Raw genomic sequence first — 20,221 nt, 5'->3', positions numbered from 1 at the left:
ACAGCTTAGGCAGGAGACCCATTTTCCAAAGCTCAAAGAATGATTTAAAAGCACTGCAGGCTCATTGCACCAAGTACCAGGCTGGATGCAGGTGTGTTGGTGGCACCTGCCTTTGCCTAACTGCCGGACTTCATCCTGTCTCCAGGCCCCATCGTCACAAAACCTGGCCCAAGTCCAGCCTCATTTATACAGAGTGCATTTAGAGATAGTCCTACCAGCCTCAAGAGGTTCTGGAAGGCTGACCATCACGTGTAAAAGGCACTGTGTGTGTGTGTGTGTGTGTGTTCATATAATCCATCCAGGAAGAGTGAGGGCAATCTGGTTGCAGCTTACAGAAGAACCCCAAGTATCAGCATGTTACTCGATGATGTTGTAAAGGTCATCTTCCAAAACCAAAGTTCAATGGAAGATTAGTATGCCCATGGGAAGTGGCGTTATAAGCTCTCACTAGGAAGAGAAGACTGAGCCAAGCACACTCCACGGCCACACCACTAACTTCCCCCAAACCCTTCACCAGCCCAAGGAAGCTGCATCCAACCCTACAGATATCAGTGCTTGGAAATACGGGTTAAGCATCCCAGGGATGCCTGAGCCAGTGGAAATGGGAGAGGGCAGCAGTGGAGGCTTGAAACAGATAAGAGACCTGGACAATGTTTCGTAGCTGCCAACATCAGCTTTCCCATCTGTTCTTTTAAGGTGAAGGTTGAGGCACATTTAAGGGGGGGCGGATGCAGGAGGCAGGTTTCTCAGCTCTTGCCTTACTCGGGGTTTCTCCATTTTTTTTTATTATTTGCACATGTGAACCAGAAGCTTTCAAACAAATTCAGCAATTTTTATTGCCCTTTTTGGAACAACAGAGATAGTTTCTGTGTGAGCCATCATAATTAAAATGTCATCCAAAGGGTCATCCGTACAACAATAGAATAGAATAATAAAAAGGATGAACTAGTTCAAATGGTATACAACCCATGGTCCCCTCCTCCATCTTGAGCTCCCACCTATTTTCCCTAAGAAGAACTAACTTTTGAAATACCGCAGGCCTCAACAGGAAAACTGCTGAACATGTAAGAGAGGAATTTAATAGGGTCTGCTCGGTGCAGGATCACCTCTCCTACTAGAGAACACCTAAAATTGGAAAGAATGACAGGTCATGTGAAAAGAGAAGGGGAAGGCCAATGGGGTGAGCATCCTGGGACAGAAAAAATCCTCCACCAGAGCGGGGAGGACTCTACCAGGAGGTGCCAGGGCTGAATTGCAGCAGAAAATCCCACTCCCCTGGGGTGGATGTGGAGGACCGGGCTAGAAGTGGCTTTGGGAAGGTTTGTCATAAGCCGGAAAAGAATGTGTCATACACACGTTGAGCTGGGCCTCATCTGTCAGGCATTGCCTAGAGCACTGTAGTAGTCAGGGTTCTCCAGGGAAACAGAACCGATAGAACCACACACACATGCGTGTGTGCACACCTGTGTATATGTATGTGTGCGTGTACATGCATATGCATGTGTATATGTACATGTGCACCATGTGTGAAAGTGTGGTGACCAGAACCACCAACCGCCAAACCTATTCTTCCCCAATCCAACTGATAACAGCAACACTCTCTGACCAGGATCAGTTACCCCTGACTGCTTTCCTTACCTGCTGGTCTTTCCTCACAAAAGGCCCAATGTGCCTAGACAGCAGCTGCAACTTCTAGCCCAATGGCACTTGTCTCATCTTCTGGGAGAAGTATTTCTCCTTTGTGAACCAGACTTCCAAACTCACAGAGACCAGAAGTATGGGAAAGGAGCACACAACTGCCCCCCACCCCCCTCCACTGCCCGCCACGTAGGTCACTGGGAGTCATGGAAGTACGATCCCTTTGACTTCTACCCTTTGGTCTCAGATTCATGCATTCTACATCCCAGGGATCCAGCACCATATCATGACCATTGATTTAGGATGTACAGTGTGTTCTGGAAAAAGGAGCTCCATCATTGCAAGGTATCATCTCCAAATTGGTGCTTTCTTCAGAAATCCATTTTATCCTCTCTCTCCTGCTAGTTGCATCTGGATGATGTTGAATATCATAGGGAAAGCAGACCCCAGGATCCTGTGCTTACTGCCACCCCTCCTTTGCTATGAAGTAGGTTTCTTGGTCCAATGCAATATTATGTGGAATCCTGTGCTAGTAGATTTTAGAAGCTCTCAAAGAGTGGTACTAGCTAAGGCCTTGAAGGCAGGAAAGACAAACCCAAATGTGGGATATCTGTAGGTTCCAGTCAAGCTGCATTTTTGCCTTTTATGGAGTAGAAGGGATTCCAGGTTGTTAAGTTGCTATCAAGTGGTTGATTTGTCTCCTTGGGATGGTGCCATTTGAGGGGAGGTTGGAGAGTTCAGTTTGGTCGATGTTGCTACATAGACATTTGACAATGGCAGTATCTAGATTAGGCTTGGTGGATGGAAGTCCATGCATGTTCCCTGCTGCCGTGAGCATTCCATTTATGGGCCCATTGTGCTAACACTGGAGTGGCCAATGATATAAACAGGCTGATATCAACTTGAGAAGTCATTCTGTCTAATTGGCTGTTGAGTGCTTCTTCTGTGATGAATCTCCTCTGATAATCATTGAAGAAGGGATGGTTCCACACCCATGAGTCCATTCATATATGTCTTCCCAGGATCTCCTTATTTCTGATCTTAAATCTCGCTTCTTCCAGGCCCCCAAACACTAGCCATGCCCTTCACCATGCCCATGAGTCTCTATGTATCTTTACTTCAGTCCACTTCTTTTACCACACAAAGTAGAGGAAGAGAAGGTTCAGAAACTTGTAGCAGGTCTTCCTCATTACAATAGCTCTTACCTCACAGACCAAGGAACTGTGTGAGGTTTCTATCAACTATCAAGTTTAGGCATTGTAATCATTTATTTAGGGACTGAGGAAATTACCAAGGTTGGGTTCATGGACCTAGAGAATGCAGTAAGGACCAGACCTAGGACTTGTACTCTAACAACACATCCATGATATTTATCTCAGTTCCAGACATCAATGTCGGCTTGAGGCCTAAGAGCCTTCAAATGCTTCAGTAGTCTTCCTCCCCCAGCGTATGCTTATCTGAAGAGAGCCAAGGACCTTTGGGGGAAGAACTTGGAAAATCATTACCATATATACATACTATGATATTTGAGAAGTTTTTTCCACCTGGAGCCTCAGCCATTCCTACTGTCAGTGGGTCCTGGGTCTGAAAAATGACTCATGTCTGGAAGCTGGGTAAGAGATTTTGACTTGTAGTTGAGGTGGCTGTGCTCAGCCTCCTGATCATGGATCCTTGGTTTCTTCAATTGTACAGATCCAGCGACATTTTTATTGGCTACTTCTCCATCTTGCCCCTAGAGATGCCATGTTTTACCAACCATCTCCATGGCGCTCTAAGTGCATAATCTCCCTCGCTGGATTCCAAGTTGTCTTTCATTACAATAATTATACCCAGGGTCATTGAGATGTGGCTATCCAGCTTCTAGGAGACCTCTATGCATGAGCAGTTCATTACCTCCTGAGACAGCTTTTATCATCATTAGACAACCAGTTTTAGAGACCATTTCTTATGTAGCAGAAATATGCTTCCTGGAATTTCTATCCCTGTGACCACACCTTTAGTTATTTGAAAGAGCTACTAGGCAAAGCCTCCTTTTTAAAATTTCCCCCACAATGGATAATTACTCTTGCTTCTAGATTGATCTAAACAAAGTCAGGCTTTCACATTACCAAAAGGATCAGAATGTTCATCCCAGATTATCTGGAGGGGAAGAGAACACCGAGGCATGGCAAAGTAATAATGAAATTGTAATGGAAACAGACAGGTACTGTGTGTAGAGTATTTGCTAGTGCTGGACTCTGTGCAAAGCACATCACTCATATTATCCTCACAACAACCAGTCATTTATGCAACAAATATTTATTAAGCACCTAAATCATTCTAGAAACTGGAGATACAGCAGTAAAGAATACAAAACACCCTGCCCTTATAGAGCTTACATTCTAGAGGTGAGAAACAAGCAATAAATAAGATTCTTAAGTGCTATATATAGTGTGTTAGGTGTCAGGTGTTAAGGAGAATAATAAAATGAGGAAAGAAGACAGGAAATGCCAGGTGGTTTGCAAGTGTAGATGTCATGTCCAAGGAAAGTTTCACTAAAAAAGTAAGCTGAGTGAAGCCCTGAAGGAGGTAAAAGGGTGACCTCTGTGAATAACTGAATAACAGAAGACCATTCCAAAGAGGAGCAATAAAGGCAAAGACCTTGAGGTAGGTATTATTACGTTCATTGTACAGATGGTTAAATGACTTGCCCAACAGAACACCTCTTGAAGATAGGGCCAGGATTCAAACTCAAGTCTACTTGACTTCGAAGCTAGTATACCATACACCTGCCCAGTGATGGAGTGGGAGCAACCTTGGAGAATCCAGAAACGCTCTCTGTTACAGATGATGACACAAAAGCCTACAAGAGGGAAGCAACATGCTCAGGTGAACACATGCAGGTGGTGGCTGAGCTGTGACCAGAGTGCTGTCATTTCCACTCCACCACCCCGGCCTCCAGAATCCAGATATTTACTCTCGGGCCAGAAATCTCTCCCAAACCAATTAATGGACTTGGTAAACTTCATCAGTGTATTTTACTGAGGGGCATTTTAAAAGCATCTTGTCCTGACCCATCTACCCAGACGATGTCTCTGAGCTCTGACTTCTGTCTGTGTCAGAGGGTTAGTAACAGAGCATATTCTGTGGAGCTAGACACATCTAAGCTTGAAAACAGGCTCCACACTTTTCTGGCTACGTAACCTTGAGCAAGTTATTAAACATCTCTACCTCCCAGCAGCATCATCCACAGGACAAGGATAGGAATGCCTCTCAGGGATGTGGTGGGGACTAGATAAACTAATACACATACAGCACCTTGCACAGGGACTGGCAGGTGGGAGATGCTCTAAATGTGTTCAAGATCTTCTCCCCATGTAGTCGGTTGTATTTTCGCATGCACAACTCTCGCTTTCTTAATGCATTATAATTTTATTGAGGGTTAAGAAGTTGCCTTCTATAGCTAGGTACTCACCACATTTTATATTATATGGCAGTGCATGGTAAATGCTTACAGGTGATTTTTTGATTCCCGGATTAGTGGGGAATAGAAAGAAGAGTGATTATTGCTTTGGGATTCTGTTGATGCAACAGCCATCTACTTGCAACATCTGCCAGCCCACGGCTCACCAGAGATGTTCGGGCTGATACGACTGGCCAGCGGGTATCCTCTTACTCCTTCAAAAGTCAATATGTGTCATTCTGGAAGACAGACCACTTTCCGCGTAGAGGAAGACATTTCTTCAGTCAAGAGGAGAGGAGTAGCTGTCACCACCAGGACATCCAAACGATCAGTAGGTTCTTGCAATTTCCTGGTAAGAAGGCAAAATCCCAGTTTAACTCACAACTTCAACACCCTCTTCCACAAATCTTTCATCAGGGCTGCTATCAAAGAGTCAAATTGACCGATTTCAGCTTTTATTTCTTTTGCCCACCCTCTGGCAAGATCTCAACGAGCAGCTAACCAGCTGAAAATAGCAGGAGAAGGAAAAGGCCCAGCCCTAGATGATGCAGGAAATGGCTCATCGGCCATCAAAAATGGAAGTTACTTTTTCATTCATATAACGTGGGAAAAAATTCTCTGTGATAAATATTAGGAAGAGTTCAGTGGAGTAACTGTTTATAATTTCTTCATAAGGAAAACAAGCGGATCATTTGTGTAGCACATTCTCTTACATTAGTTTGTTAAATCTTCATAACAACCCTGTGAAAATTATTATTACCCGTGTTTTACAGATGAAGCAATGATCAATTGCAAACTTAGAGCTTAAATCTACAGGCTCTTAATTTGAGTCCAGCGGTTTTCCTCTGCACCTCATTTTTATGTTTCCATCTAAAGACAATTGATAAAGGATGGCCTCTCCTGATCCTAGTATGCATCAACAAAGGTTGAAGAGGGAGCATTACTGAACTGTCTCCTCTTTTAATGAATCTATGTATACACAGAACCAGGCTTTAATACAAAAGCATTTTCAGAGAATAAAAATAGTTTTGGAGGCACCTGGTTGGTTCAGTCTGTAGCGTGTGACTCTTGATTATGGGGTTGTAAGGTTGAGCCTCATGTTGGGTGTCGAGATTGCTTAGATATAAAATCTTATATTTTATTTATTTTGTATTTATTATTTATTTTATTTTTTTATATAAAATCTTTTAAAAAGTAGTCTTTTCAAAAGTTAATAATGTTTCTAAAGTTTAATGTGTACCTGTCTCTGAATAGCTAATATCACCCCACAGACATGAAGCTTTATCCCCAGTCCCTACAGAAGGGGAGGAAGAGCATCTGTATTTGATTTGGTGGCCAGGGGATCAAGAGGAGAGAAAGAACATCTAATCAAGTTGCGAAAAGAACCAGAATCCTAACTTCTGAATCATATGTCAAGCTCAGGCTGACAAGCTTTTTGCAATAAACCCATCTATTGACAAATTGCCAAAACATTAATTACAAACATATATAATAGCACAGAGAGATGAATGTCAGAAAATGAGTATTACTGTGTTAGGGTAATAGAATTACAATATTTTCCCACTTTTACATTTTGTGCAATGATTTCATGTTATTTTATACAAGGAAAATAAGCAAGAATTATATTCCACTTTACTGGACCCTATGAGGGTGTCCATTTGCCCAGGGGTAGGCTACTTCTTTCCATCAAATTCCCAATATAACAATTGATTGACACTCTCAGGAGACTGATCTCTTCTGGGTCAGAGGCACTGACAGCGTCTTCTCAGTAACATATTATGCATGGAATCAGCACCCCACCCGCAAGCAGTGGGGGCCTCAACTTCCTTTCAGCACACCTCATAATGAGCACGGAGGGGAGAGCTTGATTTGGGGACCAACGTCTCTTAGAACAGCTTCTCTAGCAAGTTTTTTCCCCCCCTTATATCTTTATCTTAAGGGCTTGGACGATTTTTTAAAATCAATTATGTCAGTAAATACACCCAATTCACTAACTGTTGTAATTTCCCATGGAGTTCACTACTGTTTGTAATTCCCCATTTAGCTTAGAATGCCAGAGCTTAAGGGAGAGAAGACAGTTGAACTTTCTTGTCTGCAGATAAAGAAAGTAGACTTAGAGAATGTATTTCTAAATTAAAAATAAATATGAGGGCGCCTGGGTGGTGCAGTCAGCTGGGTGACCAGCTCTTGGTTTTGGTTCAGGTCATGATCTCAGGGTCATGGGATCGAGCCCCGCATCCGGCTCTGCACCCAGGGGGGAGTCTGCTTGAGGTTTCTCCCTCCTCCTCCTTCTGCCCTTCCTGCTCACATTCTCTTTCTCTCTCTTTAAAATAAAGAAATAAATCTTGAAATTTAAAGTAAGCATGCAGGGACGCCTGGGGTGGCTCAGTGGTTGAGCGTCCACCTTCGGCCCAGGGCGTGATCCTGGGATCGAGTCCCACGTCGGGCTCCCTGCATGGAGCCTGCTTCTCCCTCTGCCTGTGTCTCTGCCTCTCTCTCTCGCTCTCTCCCTCTCTCTCTCTCTCTCTGTCTCTCATGAATAAGTAAATAAAATCTTTAAAAAAATAGAGTAAGCATGTATCTGATAGCATAGCATACATGTTATTTTTCCAATTATAATTACAAGCTGCCCTATAAAATAAGTCCAGCTGTTCCTGTCCTTGATATCACTGCCTCCCTCAATGTCAGTGTTCATTAATTCAGTAGAAAGTACTCCAGCTCTGGGTGTTGAGGGTTTAAGAATACGCTTGATCTATAGAAATTCCACATTTCATAATGAGAGTAGACACTGCCTGCATGACCTTACACTGGACAACTGTAACAATAGGTTTATATTTCACGTGTTTTCTCTCAGAAGGATGTTATCCCATGATATGAAAAATCTGAAATAGAATTTACCTAATCAAAAGAATAGGGAGTCATCCCTGTCCCATCTGGGGTAATCCCATGGCTTGGATAAGGCTGATGTCCTCTCCCAGATTTCTGCTAATCCAAGGTAGGCACCAGGGAGGTGTGGCAAAGAGGGGGGCTGTTTGCTTATGTCCGTGCCTCTCAGCCTCTTAGAGACTCCTTGAATTTTGCTTCTGTCTCACACCACTTCACGCCCAATGTAATGTAACCCCTTCTTCAGAATTAGGAGCCACCGTCATGAGGAAAAGCATCTATTCCCAGTATTTGAAAGTATAGTATCTTTTGCAGGAGAATTCTGGGAAGCCAAGTTTAGAAGGATTCCCATCCCCCAGTACCCAGGACTCAGCTTTCTGCTCCTTTTTAGGCTCCTTTTCTGTCTCCCTTCTTCCTTCCACTTTTCCTCCTCCTTCCTTCCTGTTATCCTGAGAGCTCCAAGTTCACCTCCCTGTGGAATAAGACCTGTGTCACCCTTCCACCCCCAAGACTTCACACCCGCCTTATAACACTTAACACATAAAAATTGGCACTTATTTTTCTCCGAAGAGATCATTGTCCCTTTAATGGCTTCTTTTAAGATCATAAAACATTTCCTCCATTGTAACCCCGACAAGATGCAGGCTCTGAACCGGGCACAGAGACAAGCAGGGCATAGTCAGGTCAAGACCTCCGGTAGGAATATGCTGTGGAAAATGATCTGGCTTCGTCTCCAAAAGTTAAACATTGAGTTACTGCAGGACCCAGCACTTCCACTCGTAGGTATATGCCCAGGAGAAATGAAAACATGTCTCAACCCGGAAACTTGCATGCACACGGATGTTTACAGCCACAATATCATAAAAACCAAAAGGTGGAAACAACTCAAATTCCCATGAATAGGTGAATGGATGATGCGCTATAGCCCTGCCCTAGAATATTATTCAGCCCTGAAAAGCAATGCAGCAGGGTTTCATGCGACCACATAGATGGACCTTGAGAGAGACCTGAGTGAGAGAAGCCCAACACGAAAGCACATCTTTAACATCCTACATCTGTTATAGGCAAATCCATAGAGGCAGGAAGCAGATCAGAGGTTACCAGGTGAGGGGGGTGGGAAGTACGAGGAGCGACTCGAGGAGTGAGTATGGGGTCTCTGTGGGATGATGAAAATGTTTTGGAATTTTGGAATGCCTCTTGCTGTACAACATTGTAAGTCCTGCAAATAACCCTGAATTGTATACTTTGAGATGCTTAATTGCATCATATGTGAATTCCAATGAATTTTTTTTAGTAAATCCCCCACCCCACCCCCCACCATCACACCCTCCTGCCATAAAAAAAAAAAAAAAGAACAAGAAGAAGAAGAAGAAAAGAAGGGGGTCATGAAAAGGAGGGAAAGCAATGAGAACTTCCCAGGCTCTCCTGCGGGGGAGGACTGACTCTCAGGTGGGATCCCTGGAGTCACCTTCACTTTCTGCACAGTGAGCCCTGGATTAGGGCAGCATGAGTTCATGGCTTTGGAAGTCTGGGCTCTGGCCCCAGATCTGCCAATTACCATCTGTGTGAGTTTGAGAAAATCACTCAGTCTCTCTGGTCCTCAGCCTCAGCTGTTAGAGAAGGGGGTTGGACTAAACAATCTTGAGACCATTTGGATTGGGTGCAACAGACTCTGGTTCTTTGAAGCAGAAAAGGAATGAATGGGAAAGTTGTCAGTTCACTCAGAGAACTTTGGGAAGCCTAGACAATCAGTCCTGGCAGGAGACAGAACCGGGACAGCGAGGTGGGCAGGGCTGTGGGGGGCGGGCGGCTGGGGGAGGGCTGCAGGCTCCGGGCAGTTCTCCTTGAGGTTCTGCTGCTGAAGCAAATGAGCTCCTGGCACTTTGACCTTGCATCTTTCTGCTCAAGACCTGGAGTCCTAGGAGGGAGGCTAATGGAGTAGGGTAGATTCTGTGTGCAAATTCACCTAGGATGGCGGCCAATTTAGTCACACCTTCACCAACACTGCCCGGAATGGTGGAGATGGTGTTAGCAAGGGGCAGACACTGGGAAGTAGCCAGTATAAGCTTTTAGGACTTTTTTCCTAAAAAAGGAAAAGTGTAAGCTTTTAGGACTTTTCCTCCTCCTTCTTCCTCCCTCTTCCCTCCTTCACTCCTTTTCTTCCTTTCTCCCTCCTTCCCTCTCTCCCTCCTTCCCTTCTTTTTTTCCTTCCTTCCCTCCCTCCCTATGTCTTTCTTTCCTTCCTTCCTTCCTTCCTTCCTTCCTTCCTTCCTTCCTTCCTTCCTTCCTTCCTTCCTTCTTCCTTCTCTTTTTCCTTCCTTCCTTCCTTCCTTCCTTCCTTCCTTCCTTCTTTCCTTCCTTCCTTTCTTTCTTTCTTTCTTTCTTCTTTCTTTCTCTTTCTTTCTTTCTTTCTTTCTTTCTTTCTTTCTTTCTTTCTTTCTTTCTTCCTTTCTTTCTTTCTCTCAAGGGCTCTTTGAAAACACCAACCAGCTTTTATACAATGGAGAGATCCAATGGTAGTAAACAAGAGTAAGCTGTTCTCTCCCAGAAAAATCCTCACTTCTCTGCAGACTCCCAGGAAGATGGGCTCACGGTGTGGGGAGAGGAAAGGGTTTCCCTGGCTGCAGCTGGGTACCAGCAGTGCCCACAAGGACCAGAGCCAGAGAGGGCTGGGAGTACTGAGCTGGGAGCAGATGGCCAGGAGAACAGACTACCAAAGACCCCCCAGGTACTGCTGCTCGTCTGAGGGGTTTCATTTCCGAGTGTTCCCATTAACACATTTTCTTGGCTTTAGTGTTATGGCTGCTGGGATGAGTGGCTTTTTTCCTTTTCCAAACTGTCCTTATCAGTAATGCAACAATAGCTAATTTAATTAGCTGACCTGAAAGGCAGCCAGTTTGAGCTAATTTGGTTTTGCTAGCTGCTCCCTGGTACGTACAGAGCTGATAAGCATACTTCCCTCCAGACAAACAGTGGGGGTTGGGGGGGCAGGGACAGCGATGGTGGCTCCTCCAAAGTCTGTCCTACACCTATGGGATTTAGCACTTGACCAAAGGCAAGTTATTCTGGAGTCAGTATTCCCCAAGGACCTGTCAAATTTGTCAGCTGAAAGAGATAAAATAGACAACCAGGAAATTGCAAAGGCAAGGTGCCCAGGATGAGAGTGCCGGGGAAAACGTTCCCCTTAGCAGAAAGAACTCTTGGCCAAAAGATCTGGATCTCAGCCACCGACTGCCCTTCCCCAAGTCATTCTACTTCTGCGTCTCAGCTACTGATGCATAGTAATAATCATCACTGCCCTACTTCCTCCACCCCCGTGTTGTAGAATGCCAACAATATATTGTAGATGACAGTTCTTTGACACCTGCAAAGGACTACACCAATGAGACGGTTTTGATAATTAGCACACTACCACTGAGTGTACTCTCTGCTTCTCAATGGCAGGAACCAAATACCCTTCCTCTTTGTGCCCTAGCACTTCACACAGAGTCTCCGCATAGAAGGTGCTCAACATGTGTTTGTTAGCTGAACGATAGAGAAGCAGGGCTATGAGGAGAGGAGAAGCGATGGTTTAAGGTAGCAGGAGGACAGCACACAAGTAGGAAACAGGAAAAACAAGCCTTCTTTTCAGTTCAGTATCTCAAGTTTCTCCATCCTTGACGAAAGACAGGTTTAGGAAGATACTATTGTTTATGCCAGATTTGTATTTAATGCAACAAAGGAGCTATTCTATTCCACCTGCACCTCTGTCCATCATCCGCCACCCAAAGTGCTTCTACCCCAACTAGTAGGTAAAGGACCACACCCAGGGCAGGCTCCTGTTTACTTGGGGCTCCTTTTTCCTGCTGTTCAATGGGATTTGGATTAGAGCTTCCATCTATTCACAGTGAATAAATAGCGTATGCTGAACAAATTTTGAAAGAGTTGGCAAAGGAAAGATCTTTATGGTTTATTGTCCCATTCCCATGACTGTAATATGCCTTCTGATTCTGGTATCTGGTCAACCGTATTTTCTCCATCACTGTATTGACCATCTGCTTCCACTCCACACACCCACGCAGGGAGACCTCATCCACTCCTACAGCCTCATCGACATCCTAAATGTTGATGACACACACCTTTCTCTGCAACCTTGACCTCTCACCAGAGCTCAGGATCCAGAAACACAACTACTTGTTGGAAGTGTCCCCCTGGATCTCCTATTACACCTCAGATGGAGATGCCAGAAATCATCCTCATTACCTGTTTTATAAAATCTGTGTATCCTAATTTTCTTTCTTTGTGAGTGGCTCACAGTTCTCAAAGTGAGGACCCTGATCTTCCCTTCATGCCTCCTTCTAGGTATACACACTCCATTGATTCTGCTTTCTAAATATCCTTTGAATGCAAGCCTTTCTTAGCACTGAAATTAATTTATTTGTATCCTTCAATCTCTATCACTTACTCCAGAAAGGAGTATCTCAAAGCAGATTCTCTGTCAGACAAATAAGAAAGACTCACTCACCTGAACTGAATTAAAATGTCCCTCCTTCTATTAGACGAAATTACAGATCTTTAGTGAGTATCTATTACTGTACTTAATGTAACCGAGTTTCTCTATTCTATAATAACAAGTATTCCAAGGGGCTCTAAATTGACAACGCAACCTCAAACTTGAGGTGAGTACCTCCTGCTCAGGTGGGACCGTGCAGCCACACCACATGCTCAGTGACGGGGCTGCACTCTTGGCTGGCTTTAAACCTGAGGCTCAAACATAAGACACTCAGAAGTTTTCCCAGTGTTTCTGGGAAAGACAGAATAGGTTCTGGGTGCCATAGTTTCTTCTTTGTGGATTCCTTGTCTTTGACTCACTTATGGCGAAACCTAGAATCAGGTGTGGATCACCATTCACAATTCCAAATTGCAAGTATATGCCCAAAATACATTTGAAATATTTGGTATCCCTTAATAATAATTGGTGGGTGTCCTGACTATCATTTTATTCTTCCATTAGCCATTTTTCTAATTTTTATTTAGTTATTGGTATGGTCTTCGTATCTAGATTTTTTTTTTTTCCCTAAAATGTGAACCCTTAGGGCTGCTTGTGTGGCTCAGTTGGGTAAGCATCGGACTTTTGGTCATGATCTGAGGATTGTTGAGACAGCCCTGCATGGGGCTCTGAACTCAGTGGGGAGTCCGCTGGGGATTCTTGCTCTCTCCCTCTGCCCCTCCACTCATGCTCCCTCTCTCCTCTCAAAAATAAAAAAATAAATACTTTTTAAAAAATGTGAAACCTTAGTGTTTGTTTGTGGATGATGTCACTGCATACCAAAAGGTAGCCAGATCATAATGGAAAATAATACAGGGTCTTGAGCCAGACTGCTTCAGTTCAAATGCTGAATCTACCACCTACTATTGGTGAGAATAGAAAATGACCATACCTCTCATCTGTCTCAGTTTCCTCCTCTCTAAGTGGGCATAAATATGAACCCACATACTTCACAGGTTTCTTTGAGGATTATATGTCACAATTGGCCTTCTACCTGGCCAAATAGTAGTTCTTGCCTACTATTATTCTATTACTTGGTATTGAAAACCTGAGGCATGTCAAAGAGATTTGGATGAAAATATTGTCTTTATTGTTAAAAATTTCTATTTGAATCGTAAAAACAAGTTCTTACCATGTACAGATCCTGCACTATTCACCTTACCTACCCTACTCCATCTAACCCTCACACGAACCCCACAATGGGGTGTTTGTTATACCCATCTCACAGATGAGAAAATTGAACCATGGAGAGGTTAAGAGATTTGCCCCTTGGCACACACACAGTAAGTGACAGAGCTGGAATTTGAACTCTGGGCCGAATCCAAAGCTAAAATTAAATAAAATACATACAAATTATTCAAAGTCCTTATGCCTCTGTAAATAAAACAAAGGAAAAGAAAACACTTGGATGAATCTCAAAATAATTATGCTGAGTGAAAGAAACCAGACCCAAAGAAAAGAGCATAGACTGCATGATTCCATTTATACAAAACCTTAGAAGAAGCAAACTAACAATAGTGACAGGAAACAGATCAGTGTGGCCTGGGGAGGGTATCGGGTGAGGAGGGGTGGGAGGGATGGATTACGGAAAAGGAAACTTTTGGAGGAGATGGACATGTTCATCATCTTGATTGCAGTGATGGCGTCACTGGTGCTTATGTCTGTCAAAACTAACCAAATTGTATACTTCAACTATGTGCAGTTTATTTTATGACACTTATGCTCAATAAAGCTATTTCTTAAAAAAAAAAGCAAACCCTTGAGCTACTTTTATACCCTCAAAATCTGACATGTTAAACAAAAGGTAATTAGTCATTATTAAGAACACAGCCCAGTGATGGGCAAAAAAGAAACAAATCCCCAAGCATCCCCAAGGACCTCGGAGTCCACCCAGTATAACAAGATTCTACCACTTTGTTGACCAACCTGGAACTCATCTCCTCCTCCGTGAATAGTCGTCTGACTTTTGGCGAGTTACTTACCCAAATCTTCATGTTCTTCCTTGAGGTGATGAGGATGTTAGGGACAATAAATCCTGCGTCTTGGGGACCCCGTGAGAATTCAATGAGATGGTAAGCATAAACCCCTCAATGGAGTATGTGGCTCACAGGAACCCTTTATCAAGGTCTGCTGTGTTTTGGGAAGGTACTGGAAAGGTCCAAATGAGGTTCCCTGTGCTCTGCAGCCCCTGGGGCATCAGGGTCACAGCGAGGGGCAAGGAGAGCCATTAACCCAGGTGTAGCCCCAAAGGAGAGAGGGACTCTCTCATCGCAAGAATGTGTGTCCTGAGAGGCCCCAGCGTGTGGGGGCTGTGGCGCATCAAGGGGTCAAGCCTTCTCTGGTTCCCTGGGGGGACTCTCCCCACCTTCCAGGTCCTTCTGCTGGCCGGAATGCAAAAAAGAAGACAGCAGCTCCACCACTGAGGCCAGTCTTTCTGCTTTTCTACAGAAAACAGTGATGCATTCTGCTTTATTCCATTCCTCTATTACCTTAATGTGCTGGCCTGGAGGATAAATGAGATAATAAACAGAGCACTGAGCACAGTGTCTGGGTCACAGGAGGCACTCAATAAATGTTAATCCCCTGCCCCCATCCCTCTTGGCCAAGAGCCCTGACTTCTCAGAAATGCAAATCCACGTGCACTCACCGGAGGCCACCTTCCCCATCGCTGCACCGGAGCCTTGTCCTACCCCCTCCAAGCTGCATCCCCCTCTCCTCCACTAATTGTCCCACAGAGGCCAGAGGAGAAGGCAGCCACTGACGAGGAGGCCCGAGCCTCCCAGCAGAGGACACCGTGCTCATTACGGAGTGAGGTGAGCCCGGACCTCATTCATCTTCACAGACACTGCTGCGCCATCCATTTTAAATGACATGGAAGCCGACCCGTTTATCAAGATCAGCACACTACTATATTATTATGATTATTTAGCATTTGCATAACACTATATTTGCAAAGTGCTTAATAATAATTTATTTATTGCTTCATCTAACTACTCGCTAATGGAAATCCAAGGGGCTGTCCTGAGTTCACTGACCTCCACTCTGGAGACACCTTAGGCCATTTCCAATAGCTTGCCCAAGTGCCCGCTGTAAAATATTTTAATGAAAAGCCATCTGGCATATATACAAGTATATTTTTTTTCCTTTTTTGGCATTTGTCGCGTATCTATCAAGGCAATACTCCTACTTTTCAATGAATAAAAATAAGCATTACTATTATTATGAAGTCACTGAAGTCCTATTCCTGTTCCTCCAGAACAGGTATGGAACCTACTGAGGGCAAATTTGAGTCGTGTGGCAAACACAGACGTGCATCATCTGCTCACGTATCCCTTCAAGGAAGGCCTCCCTGCCCGGCTCTGAAGACAGGGCTTAGCTGGGAGCCTCTGGTGGTGAGACGTTTCGGGATCCATACAGACAGCCATTGAACATGGCCATGCGACACAGCTTGGTCATTTCTGCCCCAAGTAGGGCTCTTCCATTGGGTGGTCTTTGTTTTAGAACCTCCCGTTGGGTTGGCTGAGATGTTTTCAGGTCGGCATTATTATTTGCTTCTTCTCTGCCCAGTCACACATCCTTCTGCTTTTTCCTTCACAGAGGTAATCCTCTGATAAGCACTTAGGAATCCTAACTTCACTTCAGCGTCTGCTTCCCCGAGAACCCAGCCGGCATAAACCCTGACAAGGCGCCATGCCATTTTAGGCAAGTGTGCCCCGACTGAGATTTTTCACCAATATATGCAGGGTGAATGGTTTGAATTGTCTCAAAGGGTTTTCTATTCCTTCCTTTCTGTGATGGCTGTAAATCTATATGGAAAGAGATTTAGTATAAATTGTGAGTGTTGAGCCTCTACTTATGGGACTTTTGTGGTGGAAGAGGGTTTTGAGGAACAAGCTCACTGCTCCAGAGCCCCCCATTCTCCTACCTACAACAATCTGTAATGATTCCACCTCTGACAAAACGTGAGTAGAAAGATGATTATGAGTATGGATTGCAACGTGTGAAAATTATACAGTAAGAAGTTATGTGTACGTGTAAACTAATACATTAAACATGTGATAAGCCACAATGCACATAATTTTAAAATATCATAATATAAGTGATCTAATACATTTGCACACATAAAAAAATCAGTCAAGACAGGGATCTCACAGCAGAGAGAAATAAGTAGAGTTGTCTTACTAATACATGGGGGAAGAGAGGACTGTACTCCAGGAGGGTCTAATGCCTGAGTCTTCTGCTAAACTATACTCAACAGGGGTTAAAAAAAAAAAAAAAACAACAACTCAGGTGAGCCTCCAAAAAGAAAAGTTTCTTGGATGGTGCACACCAGAATTCTGGGGGATGTAGCCCTCCCCTTCCCAGCTGCTCAGGACTTGTCATCCGCAGAGGGTTTGTTTGCAAGTAGATGCAGACTCTCTCCTTCTTGTCCCTATCTTTTGTTTTTATTTATTTATTTATTTATTTATTTTTGAAATATTTTTAAAATTTATTTGAAAGGGAAAGGGAGAGAGAGAGAGAGAGCACAAGCAGGGGGAGGAGTAGAGGGAGAGGGAGAAGCAGGCTCCCTGCTTAGCCAAGAGCCTAATGCAGGGCTCCATCCCAAGACCCTGAGATCATGACCTGAGCCAAAGGCAGATGCTTAACAAACTGAGCCGCCCAGGAGCTCAGCTTTTATTTTTGAACAAACTTTAAAGAAAGTCTTGTCTCAGTGATCTCAAAGCAAAGATGTCTGCCACAAAAGAAACTATTAAGAAACGTAATCAGGGTTTGGGGTGCATGGGTGGCTCAGTTGGGCGTCTGCCTTCAGCACAGGTCATGATCTTAGGGTCCTGGGATCGAGTTCCGCATCGGGCTCCCTGCTCCCCAGGCAGCCTGCTTCTCCCTCTGCCTCTCTTTCCTGCTTGTTTTCTCTCTGTCTCAAATAAGTAAAATCTTAAAAGAAACTTAATCAAGATTTTTGAAATTAAAAGCCAACAAAAAAGTATTTATTTCTCCAATTAAAGGACCAAGGTGGAGGACCATGACGAAGCAAGCCTCAGCCTGAAGAGCTCTCGTGTTTGCTACACATATTACTGAGCCGGGTGAAAGCAGCACAGCAGAGTGGCTCTGTGCATGGCCTTCGGAGTCAGATGGAGTGGGGTTCGTATCCTGATTCTACCCCACATGGGCTGTGTGTCCCTGGACAGGTACTTAACCCCCCTTAGCCACCACATGCTGACCTACCAAACAGGGACAGCACACACCTCAGAGCTGAAGTGAGGGCAGAGTGAAATGTCGTGTCATGTGAAGCACAAGACCTGCCGGAGACGTACACCAAACTGGCCGCTCTTTGTGGCGCACTCAACACATCGTCTGTGAGTAATGAGCTGATACGTTGGATGACAAGAGCAGAATCCAGAAGGATCTCAGCAGGCTGGACTCAAGGCCCAGGTCTGTTAGGATGGCATTTGACAGGGAGAGATGTGAAAGTCCTGTGGTCAGGTGTGAACGGCAAGCTGCACACATGCTCAGTGGGGAGACAGCGCATGGCAAGGGCACCCCTGGAGAAGACCCAGGGCCCTACCCGACCCGGAGCTCGTTGCTGGGTCAATGGCATGAGGTGGCTGCCACAAAGCAAATGCAGTCTTCGGCAGCTTAAAGGCAAGCCCACTGTCTGGAAACAGAGAAAGAACACCAGCTACCTGTGGCTCCTCTCAGGGTGGTAACAGGGGTTCTTCAAAGACAGAATCAGGATAAGCGAGGAGGCGTAAGCTCCATCAGAGCAAAGAGCAGCAGAAGCAAAAGGAAGACCGGGGAAGCTCAGGACGAGGGTCCCCCAGCACAAAGCAGTTACACGCAGGATGCCGAGTTAGGGCCCCTGGGTACCAACCCCCAGCTCTTTCCCTGCCTGGAGTTGCTTAGCAGGGAGCTAGGACAAGGGTGGAATTCCAGAAAGGACGGGTGCTGTGCTACATATAAAAAACGATCCTTCTGACCATTAACACCATTCCCACGTGGGAAGGCGGGAAGTCCCACCTCCAGGAGTGTCCCCGAAGGAAGGATGTCCCCAGAGAGAGCTCCACCCTCAGTCCCTGGGGCCCAGGAATCATTGGCAAAACCCTGTAAGTATGTGCGGATGTGCGTTTTTCTCTAGGGAGAGGCTTCGAGGCCTTCTTCAGATCCTTTATGGAACCTGAGACTCCCCAAAAGATTAAGATGAACGGAGCTGGTGCATCGCTGCTTCCAACATTTAGGGAGCATCTACTGTAGGCTCGTAGGCTAGATAAGGAGGACACAGAGATGGGGAAGGGTCTCTGTCCTTGGAAAGGGAAACTGCCAATCTCGTGTGTTCTTTTCGACAGACAAGTATAAAAATCCCCTCATTTGTGCTATCTCGGGGCACGGGATCCAGGAGAGCAGCAGGGAGACAATGGTTTATTCAGCCCGAGAGGAGCTTCCTTCCAACTCTGAGGTCCCGGGAGTCTACGACAGGCCGTCGCAAAAGGGCCGCTGGCCATCTTTGCCACCTCTTTGACTCTCTGGGGACGGCGGGGGGATGGATTTGACAAAACAGTAGATGTCCTGAGAGCCTCAGCGAGGCTCCGGGAATCACTTGTCTCCAAAACTGAGCTTCCCGCCAAGATCCAACCCATCTGCCTGTGATGGGGCGGGCGCTCTAGGGCGTCCTAAAATGAGATGTCGTGAAACCTGTGGGAATCTGTTCTCCATCAGTTCATGAAAACCCAAATCACCGACGGTCTGCCTGGGGGCACACGATCAACTGCCAACCCGCTTCACCTGTATTTACCCACGACGTTAACGCCTGCTTTACTGGGCTAATACACTGGAGGCAGTAATATCCACCCATCGAGTTCTTACCTGGCCTTGGAGGCCTGGCTGTCACCCTGAATCCTCCAGGGGTCCCTCCGGGCCCTGTGGCCAGTGAGAGCACTCCCTTCTCTGAGCCTCTGGAGCTCCCACTCTGTGTAACTCTCATTAGGCGCCTACTGTTTACCATTCTGTACTGATATTTAGTACATTTTGTCTTGCGTTAAACTAGACAAGTTGTTGCCCAACAAGATCGTCAACACTCCAGGGACGGAGAACCTGTCTTGTGTCCTTTTTGTCCTCCATTGAGCATTGAGCAGAGTATGTCAGAGGGGCTCAATTAAATTGGAGGAAATAATGATAATAATGATTATAAAACCAAGGGGTGGAAGATAATCAGCTTGACCTAGTTGATAAGCATTTGGGAAAGGAGGATTTAAGGCTCCCACAGCGATGTCGATGAATCTTCTATACCTCCGATCAGTCCCCACGCCTCAACTAAATAGGAGATAAGGAGTAACGTCCTCCCGGGCTCTCACGTGACCTTCCAGAGGAACCCCGGCCAAGGAAGGCCGTGGAGATTGGCCCTTGAGATGCTAACGAACAGTTCCCCTGATTTATTTTTAAATTCATTTAACTAGAATCACAGAATGTTAGAGCTGGAACAAAGATAGAATTCAAAAGCATAGACTCCTTCTTCTAAAGGTGATGAAACTAAGGTTGATGGAAGTAATTTTAGGGTGAAAATCATTTAAAGTACTTGGTAATAGGGCTTGTTAGGAGCAAAGCTGAGACCTGGACCCAGATCACCTGAGTTCCAGGTAAGTGCTCCTCTACTAAACCCTCCAGAGCTTTTTCATGTCGGCCCAAATAGAAGCTATGGTCCTGGCAATGGCCTAGTTCTCCTATCTATAGCTGTC

At 45.1% G+C, this 20,221-nt stretch overlaps 1 protein-coding gene across 2 annotated transcripts in view; it reads right to left on the bottom strand.

Moving 5' to 3' along the window:
• Positions 1 to 3,917: 3,917 nt before the first annotated feature.
• The window catches only part of PBX1 (PBX homeobox 1), a 325,769-nt gene continuing 309,465 nt past the window's right edge, over positions 3,918 to 20,221 (bottom strand). For both annotated transcript variants that reach the window (XM_072814604.1, XM_072814610.1), the window contains one exon: positions 3,918 to 5,429. In XM_072814604.1, coding sequence (XP_072670705.1) covers positions 5,409 to 5,429 — 21 coding nt within the window. In that variant the 3' untranslated portion in view covers positions 3,918 to 5,408. The remainder of the gene's footprint in view (positions 5,430 to 20,221) is intronic.

Source organism: Canis lupus, chromosome 38 (assembly GCF_048164855.1).
Source record: "Canis lupus baileyi chromosome 38, mCanLup2.hap1, whole genome shotgun sequence".
Lineage (NCBI taxonomy): Eukaryota > Metazoa > Chordata > Mammalia > Carnivora > Canidae > Canis > Canis lupus.
The sequence above is the reverse complement of the archived record's forward strand: the minus strand, read 5'-3'. Positions and strand labels throughout refer to the sequence as shown.